Source organism: Bison bison, unplaced genomic scaffold, assembly GCF_000754665.1.
Source record: "Bison bison bison isolate TAMUID 2011002044 unplaced genomic scaffold, Bison_UMD1.0 scf7180017864492, whole genome shotgun sequence".
Classification (NCBI taxonomy): Eukaryota; Metazoa; Chordata; class Mammalia; order Artiodactyla; family Bovidae; genus Bison; species Bison bison.
In genome coordinates, this window is record NW_011495051.1 from 5,526,497 (window position 1) to 5,535,926 (window position 9,430).

General features: G+C 45.2%; 1 protein-coding gene across 2 annotated transcripts in view; it reads left to right on the forward strand.

Annotated features, from left to right (window-relative positions):
- The window catches only part of LOC104979742 (EGF-like module-containing mucin-like hormone receptor-like 4), a 36,969-nt gene extending 32,222 nt beyond the window's left edge, over positions 1 to 4,747 (forward strand). For both annotated transcript variants that reach the window (XM_010828254.1, XM_010828253.1), the window contains one exon: positions 4,026 to 4,747. In XM_010828254.1, the coding sequence (XP_010826556.1) occupies positions 4,026 to 4,136 (111 nt within the window). In that variant the 3' untranslated portion in view covers positions 4,137 to 4,747. The remainder of the gene's footprint in view (positions 1 to 4,025) is intronic.
- The last annotated feature ends 4,683 nt before the right edge of the window (positions 4,748 to 9,430 follow it).

The window sequence follows — 9,430 nt, forward strand, 5'->3', positions numbered from 1 at the left end:
AGAGAGAGATTACATTAGATTCCTGCATTAAGCTGTGGAAGTTTCCGGGTTTTGAGACCAAACCCAGAAAATCTCTTTTTTCCCTTTTTCTTCCTCTCCCTTACTTCCTTTCTTCCCTTTTCCTATCTTTCTTCCTTCCTTCCTTTCTTTCTTCCTCTTCAGTCCATTAACAAATACCCAATGATATTTAACAGAAATGTTACACGTATTCAACAACATTCTTTTAACAAAAATTAACTGAGTTCCTAGTTTGTGCCAGCCACTGTTTTAGATATTGGGGGGAAATCCTCGCCTTCACAAAGTTGATATTCCAATAGGGAGTAGACAGACAGTAAATACCAAAAGTAGATTATACAGAGTGCTACAAAATGATATATGCTCTAGAAAAAATATAGAGCAAAGGACTCACAGATACAGAGGACAAACTCATGGCTGGACTTGAGGAGAGGCGCTGTAGGGGTGGGGACATGGGGGGTACGAACAACTGGGTATAAGATGGGCTCAGAGATCTATTGTACAACACAGGGAATATGCCCAGTATTTTATAATAACTTCAAATGGAAATTAACCTTTAAAATTATATTAAAATTTTAAAAAGAAAATGAAAAGGGGAAAAATTTAGAAAGCAATCAGGAATGCACCAGGCTGAAAGAGTTTTGTTGTTCTTTAGTGGCTTAGTCGTATCCAACTCTTTGTGACCCAGTGGACTATAGCCTGCCAGGATCCTCCATCCACGGAATTTTTCAGGCAAGAATACTGGAGTGGGTTGCTGTATCCTCCTCCAGGGGATCTTCCCATACAGCGATTAAACCTGCATCTCCTACACTGCGGCTAGATTCTTTACCACTGAATCACCAGGGAAGCTCTGGGGAAGTTTATTTTTAAATAATGTGGCCATAATGAACCTCCCTTCTCAGGTGGCTCTGGTGGTAAAGAACCTGCCTGCCAATACAGGAGACATAAGAGATGCAGGTTTAATCCTTGGGTCGGGAAGATCTCCTGTAGGAGGACCTGGCAACTCACTCCAGTATTCTTGTCTAGAGAACCCCATGGATGGAGGAGCCTGGTGGGTACACTTCATAGAGCCACACAAAGTCGAATACAACTGAAGTGACTTAGCGCACAGCACATTGAACCTCCCTAAGACTCTGGCACTTGAGTCCTCAGTTGTGTCCAGCTATTTGTGACCCCATGGACTGTAGCCCAGCAAGATCCTCTGTCCCTGGAATTCTCCAGGCAAGAATACTGGAGAGGGTTACCATTTCCTTCTCCAGGGGATCTTCCAGACCCAGGGATCAACCTGGGTCTCCTTCATTGCAGGCAGATTCTTTACTGTCTGAGTCACTAGGGAAGCCAAAAAACTTGATGAATATACCTAATTTTTAAAAAATGACCCCTGGGTAATCCTCTGGTGGTCCAGTAATTAGGGCTCCCTGCTTTCACTGCTGAGGGCGTGGAGTCAGTCTCTGATGAGGGAATTAAGATTCCTAATGCTAAGACCCTAATGCTGGGAAAGACTGAAGGCAGGAGGAGAAGGGAGCAGCAGCAGATGAGATGGCTAGATGGTATCACCGACTCAACGGACATGAGTTTGAGCAAACTCTGGGAGATAGCGAAGAACAGGGGAGCCTGGCCTGCTGCAATCCACCAGATCGCAGAGTCAGACATGATTTAGCAACTGAACAATAGCAACAAAACAAGAAATTAAGACTCTCAAATCCAGTGAGCAATTTCCACTAGCCAGGCATTGCCCTAGGCAGAAGGAAAACAATAGTGACCAAAGCAATGAAATTTATAGAGAGTAGAGATTGACCAAAACACCTTTAGGGGCAGGACAAATATCATACAGTGAGTATGCAGAGAATTAGAATATAATGATAGGTCATGAGGAAAAGACTATTTTGGAATGAATGATTAGGGAAAAACTGAGGAGGTGACATTTCAACTAACTATATAGAAGAGTCCAGAATAATAATCATAATCCCTTATTTTTTTTAATGTGGATTATTTTTAAAGTCCACATTCTTGCCTGGGAAATCCCATGGATAGAGGAGGCTGACGTGCTACAATCCATGGAGTCTCAAAGAGTCAGTCGCAACTTAGCGACTAAACAACAACAAGATTTTTAGACTTTACTGAATGTGTTACAATATTGCTTGTTTTATATTTTGGTTTTTTGGCCCTGAAGCATATGGGATCTTAACTCCCCAGCCAAGGATTGAACCCACACCCTCTGCATTGAAAGGCAAAGTCTTAACCACTGGACCCCCACGAGAGTCTCATAATCCCTATCTTTGGACAACGTGTTACATTCTAAAAAGCACATAATCAGAGACTTTCCTGGTTGTCCAGTGGTTAGGTTCTGTGCTTCCACTGCAGGGGGCATGGATTAGATACCTGGTCCGGAACTAAGATCCCGCATGCTGTGTGGTGGAGCTGCCAATAAATAAATAAGTAGTATATAATCAACCTAACCAAGCTTGCAACCTCCATTAATCCTCTGTAGCGTTTAAGTGATCCATCACTATTGGGTTTATATAGAGCCCAAGTGTCTGGATTCAGATCCCAGATTCTACCATCTCCAGGCTGTGACCTTGCGCAAGCCACTTGATATCTCTGAACTTAAGTTTCTTCATCTGTAAAATGGGAATGATAATATCTGTCTCATCATGAGAATTAAATGATATCTTATAGGTTAAGTGCTTCAAACGCTACCTGGCACACAGCGTGTGTTAGTTGCTCAGTCATGTCTGACTACTTGTGACTCCATGGACTGTAGTCCACCAAGCTCCTCTGTCCATGGAATTCTCCCTGCAAGAATACCTGAGTGGTTGCCATTCTTTTCTCCAGTGAAACTTCCTAACCCGGGGGCTAAACCCAGGTTTCCTGCATTGCAGGCAGATTCTTTACCTCTGAGCCCCAAACACGTAATGTTTGTGAAGAAACTAAGTTTTTAAACCCCATCATAGATGGTGTTATGGGGTGTTGAGTAAAAAAAAACCAAAAAACACACAACCTGAAAGTTGAGAATTATGTTTTATTTGTCAGACTTTCCGAAGACTTCAAGAAGAGCTCTGAGGGACTGCTCCAAAGAGGCAAGGTTATATAAGTCAGGTTATATAAGAGGTTTACAACAAAGATCAGGTAGTCAGAACAGCAAAAGATTACTGTTAATTAAGGGAGATTAACTTAAGGGACATCTTAAGGAATTTAGTGCTTTTCTATGTACAGGAAAATGCGAGTCTACATGTTTGCTCTAAGTCCCTTCAGTCGTTCCCACTCTATGTGACCCTATGGACTGAAGCCCTCCAGGCAAGACTACTGGAGTGGGTTGCCATGCCCTCTTGGATCTTGCCCACCCAGGAATAGAGGATCTTCCTGACCCAGGAAGATCTTCCTGACTCAAGTCTCTTAAGTCTCCTGCTTTGCAGATGGGTTCTTTCCCACTAGCACCACCTGGGAAACCCACGAGAGCCTAGGCTCTTTGAAATAATTCCTTTGATAAGCATCTTAGCTATTTACCTCCATATCCCATTCTTTCTCATCCTGAGTCCCCTCAGGGTGCACCTTTGTAGGTGGCTGTACCATCCTTTGTTTACTGATACATCAGGCAACATTAATAGCACCCCACTCCAGTACTCTTGCCTGGAAAATCCCTTGGACTGAGGAGCCTGGTGGGCTGCAGTCCACGGGGTCGCTAAGAGTCGGACACGACTGAGTGACTTCACTTTCACTTTTCACTTTCATGCCTTGGAGAAGGAAATGCCAACTCACTCCAGTGTTCTTGCCTGGAGAATCCCAGGGACGGGGGAGCCTGGTGGGCTGCCGTCTATGGGGTCGCACAGAGTCGGACATGACTGAAGCGACTTAGCAGCAGCAGCAGCAGCAGCAGCTTCGGATTTACTGAGCTTTGAACCTTAGGGCAATTCTAGCTTGTCACTTCCAAGCACGCTTAGAAGTTTTAGTTAATTTCTGAGGTGTTCATTTCCCTTCAGCTTTTTCTCCACATTGTTTCCCCCAAATAGGAGAAACCGGAGAAGTCATCGGAATTCTTTTGCAAAAAAGACTCTGCGTCTATCCAGCCACCGCCTGGGCCTCAACTTGTTAGTGTTTCTTGGCTCAAAACAGACAACTGAGCTGCCTGTGGACTGCGCCCCCTCGTGGTCATGTATGGATGGGACCAATGCCACTGTGGACCTTACCTGTGAAAATGAGTCCTAACTGATTTCCTCATCTTGGTTTCTCTCTCCATAGAAGGAAAGGGACACCTGGGGGAATTCTTAGATTCAGAATCCAGTATTGTGTGTCAGGCGCAATCAAATGGTTAAGAAATCCTTTTTAATGATGAGAGAAATGAGTGGATTTTCCTCTGCTAGACATTACCAACTTGCCTATGACTGACTAACATCTGGATCCAGCTTACAGATTCTCCTCTGGCTTCTCCGCTGCATTTTATGCTCCCCAAGATTTTGCATCTCTGGACACCTGCATAATTCAATAATTCTCATATGAATTAATATGAAAAGAGGGTTGCATGCTTGGCAATGCAAAAATGGGACACCACCAGTCCCACTTAGGAGTGAATTGTCTTCAGGAAGAAGTTTGCAGTCAGAACACCAGCACTTTTCCATTTTTTTTGCCTGAAGACTTTTTTGAACCTACCCTACTCTCTGATTAAATATAATTTTGTTTTCTTAGTTTCATCTCTGAAGGAAAGTTACAGGGCTCAAAATAGCCTGGCGTTAAAGTTCCCCTCCAGGTCCTCCCCACCATTCTATGCAAAACAAAGAACTCTCTCACCCCAAGAAAAAATGGACATTAAGGTTGATTATGCCCAGCTCCCAGCCAGTCCAGCCTCTGGCCGATCTCCAAAATTCCTTGCCCCAGCCGTTTAAGAGATAACTACTCCGAACAACCTTGAAGAACAGGCCCCCTTAAGACAGTAGCTTTCCACGTACATGCCTATATATACTTACTGTTTTCTTGGGTAAGTGCAGCAGCTCACTAATCTGACTGCTGCCCCTTCTCGCCTCATTAAAGGTGATCTGTCCCTGTAGAGTGCTGGTCTCGTTATTTTTCTGAACCTCACCTTCTTTAACTCCCTTACCCTACATTTTTGGTGTGGAAACCCCAGGAGGTTGACGGTTCCTTCTCCTTCTCCACGGCCAGCTCTTCGCAGCGTGGAAGCCTGCCAAGCTCTTTCCCGCTGGGGTTTTCAAGACCTCCTCAAGAGGACGCCCTATGCCTTCGTGAGCGGTACAAGTCCTGTGTAAGGGCTTTATTGGTTTTCTATGTAACCCGAGGAATATTGGCCTCTCTCTCTCTCTTCCTCTTTTCTCTACACTTTTCTTTTCCACGAGACCGACCAACTCCAGGACAGAGGCCTTTTGCCATTCGACCCCTTTACATGCAACACTCCACTCAAGCCGGCCCCTAAATTAAAGTAAGATCCGGACGCTGTTCTAGAGGCTCCCTAGAACCCAGTTCTCTCCGGTCCCGGGACCCCCGGCCTAGGACCACTCTGTAGGCGATGGTGGGGGACCCTCCACCTCGACACAGAGGTCTCTTCTCGTAACTCCTATTGCGACTACGGGTGATGACTCGAGCTCCCAATAAGAGCCTCTGCTTGCCTTTCAATTATGGGGTCTGGCCAATCTGTCCCAAAAGATTCCTCTCTAGCTTGTGTTCTCAAAAATCTCAGACCACTGACTCACTGAACTCAAAGCTAACTGCTTAAAACAACTCTGTATACAGATCTGGCCTCAATACCAATTAGACAATCAAAATTAGACAATCAAAATCCTGGCCTGAGATCGGGACTTTCGATTTCAATATTTTATCAGATCTCACTAACTTCCTCAAATGGAATGGCAAATGGTCAAAGGACCCCTATATTCAAGCCTTCTGAGACCTTAGAAGCCATCCTTCTCTCTGCAAAGACTGTTCATCAAATCCTCCTCTGCTGTCTCTCCCTGTCCATTACAAAAGAATCCAAATCTAAAGCCCCTAAAAGGCCCCCTAAACCCTCAGCCCCCGATTTTGACCCAGCAGATGAGCCTCCTTCCTACCGCCCCGGAGAAAAAGCTTCCGGAGACGAGACCCCATCCTCTAGCCCTTCCTCCTCCGAAACAGAAGGCGATGACTCCAGAACCCCCAAAGAGATTTCCAGCCCCCTCCATCGGCCAGGACCCGAAGCAAACACATTTCCTCTCAGAGAGGCAGTGGGACCAGAGGGCCCTACACAGGTTCATGCACCTTTCTCAATTTCTGATATGAGCCACACTGAAGAAAAATTGGAATCCTTTTCAGAAAATCCTACTAGATACATAAAAAAATTCCTCCGCCTTACACAAGCATATCATTTAACCTAAAATGATCTTTATTACATCCTAAATGCCACTTTAACCCCTGATGGAAAGAAATGGATATGACAGGCAGCCTGAACTCCTGCTGATCAGCTCCATAACCAAGATAGGACAAATCTGGTGATTGATGATGCAGTCCCTTTAACTGAACCACTGTGGACATATCAAGCAGGCAATGCCAACATCTGGTACCTACATCATATGATCATTTGTTTACTAGAAGCAATGCTAAAAAGCTCTCACATTCACGTTAATAATTACAATAAGATTAGGAAAGTGACTCAAGAAAAAGATAAAAATACTGCCCTTTTTCTTTCATGGCTTACTGAGGCAGTCCAAAAATACACTAATCTAGATATTTCCACCCCCGCCGGACTTCTGTACCTACATGTCCAGTTCATAAGCCAGTTAGCCCCCAATATTCGCTGAAAACTATGCCAGTTAGAAAAGGGCCCTAAATCCCCTCAGTGAGATCTCCTAAAATTAGCCTTTAAAGTTTTCAACAATAGGAAGGAAGAAGCAAAAAAAGAAAAAGAAAAAAAAAAAAAAAAAAAAAAAAAAAAAAGGCCACATATGCTTTATTCGCTGCAGCTATCCAAGGGAAAAAATCAACCCCTTTGGCCCATCAACCTCAGCCCACCCATAGGAAACTACTCTCCAGGTCCCTGCTTCAGATGTAACCAAACAGGACACTGGGCTAAGTCCTGCCGAAACCCCTGCTGCTGTTGCTGCTGCTGCTAAGTTGCTTCAGTCGTGTCTGACTCTTTGCGACCCCATAGACGGCAGCCCACCAGGCTCCCCCGTCCCTGGGGTTCTCCAGGCAAGAACACTGGAGTGGGTTGCCATTTCCTTCACCCACCAAACCCTGCCCCACCTGCAAACAACGGGTCCACTGGAAAATAGATTGTTCTCAGACACTACCCACCAAATCTTGGGGTCCACCCCAGGCCCAACAACAATGGGCCAGGAACCAGACTCAGGGAGGCCCTGGCATCCCAGACCATGGTTCCTCGAATTAGGTGAGAGATGATCCAATCATGCCTGGGTTATTCCAGTGATGGAGCTCAAGCTCCAAACCCCAAGTCCACCCCATACAGATAGACTCAAAGCTTCAGGTAATTGGCATGGTGGCCAGACACAAAGTCTCATTTCTAACACTGGAGTGGCCTTTTCACTTTTAACCTCCTTTAAGGGCCCTCTCCAACCTTCAAAAGTGGCCATCATATGAGTCTCAGACATCCCTTTCTATCCCAAAATAACCCCTCCTCTCCTTTATTCCTTTGGCAAAACAACACTAACACATTCTTTTATAATAGTTCCTCAATGCCCAGTGACAGTGATCGGATGTGATCTTCTGGCTAAGCTAAAACTTCCCATTTTTAGATCCCATATCACTTCTTTGCATTCAAATGGCACCTGAACCCCTGGCCAGCCCTCACCCCCAAAACCTGCCCCCTGACCTTTCCCCGATAGATCCTCAGGTCTGGGGCACCGAAGCCCCATCAGTAGCCAGACACCATTCCCTATGCAGGTCTTTCTTAAAAATCCCTCTCAAATAATAACCCAAACTCAATATACCCTGATCACAGAATCCCAACAAGGACTTAAACCAATAATCTCCCGACTGCTCAAAACCAGCCTTTTGCAGCCTATCTGTTCTCCTCATAATACTCCTATACTGGCAGTCAAAAAGGGACCCCACTCATGGTGTCTAGTCCAAGATCTTCACAAGGTCAATGAGGCCATAATACCTGTACACTCCGTGGTCACTAACCCTACACCCTTCTCTCACGTATTCCCCCTGACACACTCTATTTCATGGTTTTAGACCTCAAAGATGATTTCTTTACTATACCCTACACTACTCCTCACAGCCCCTATTTGCCTTCACCTAGACAGCTCCAGGGATGGGGGAGCCTGGTGGGCTGCCATCTATGGGGTTGCACAGAGTTGGAGACGACTGAAGCAACTTAGCAGCAGCAGACATTCAGATACATATCAGTCTCAACAGTTAACTTAGACCATTTTACAGGAGTTTAGAGATAGCCCTCATTTTTTCGGTCAAGCCCTCCAAAGAGACCTACAAACTTTAGACCTAGGTTCTACTACCTGACTCCAATATGTACATGATTTATTGTTCCTCTCGTCATAACTGCCTGGTCCACACTGCGACAGTATTAAATGCCCTAGGCGACTGTGGCTACAGAGTCTCACTCTCCAAAGCACGAATTACTTCCACCATTGCTGATCACATGGGATTACTTCTCACTCCCACATCCAAAATAATCCCAACTCAGAGATTTCGAGCCTTGACACAGACCCCCAGGCCCCAAACCAAGAGAAAACTTCTTTCTCTATTAGGTCTATTAAACTTCTTCCAAATATGGGTCCCAAATTTTGCCCTCCACACAAAACCTCTCTACCAAGCTACTCGAAATAACTTGAATGAACCCTTATTGGCCCCCACCTCTCTCCACACCCCAATACAGACTCTTATCAAACATTTACTACAGGCCCCTTCTCTTTACTTACCTGATTACACCAAGCCTTTCTTCCTTTTTGTACATTTTCGACAAGGACATGCCTTAGAGATTCTGGGCCAAAAAAAGGGGAGACTTACAGGGCCCCTAGCTTATCTAAACAGCTTATCTAAACAACTCGATCTCATCACGCTCGGATGGCCACCTTGTCTCCAGGCCTTAGCTGCAACCACCCTCTTAATACCTGAAGCCCAAAAACTAACCCGAAATGCTCCTCTAACTGTATGCTCACCTCATTCCTTCAAAGATTTACTCTCTCATCGGGCTTTCCTTTCTCTGCCCCCTGCTCAACTACAAATCCTCACCCACACCTCCTTGGCCCATCCCTTTCTTTTATGCCTTGTAAACCTCTCAATCCTGCTAGCTTACTCCCTACACCAGATCCAGAAGCAGAACACCTATTTCATGACTGTGTTCAGACTTTAGATGTGACACTTAATCCCTTTGAACACATAACTGATCAGCCCCTTACTGACTCCAAAGTCCCATCCTGGTTCATAGATGGCACTGCCCAAAAACAAGCCC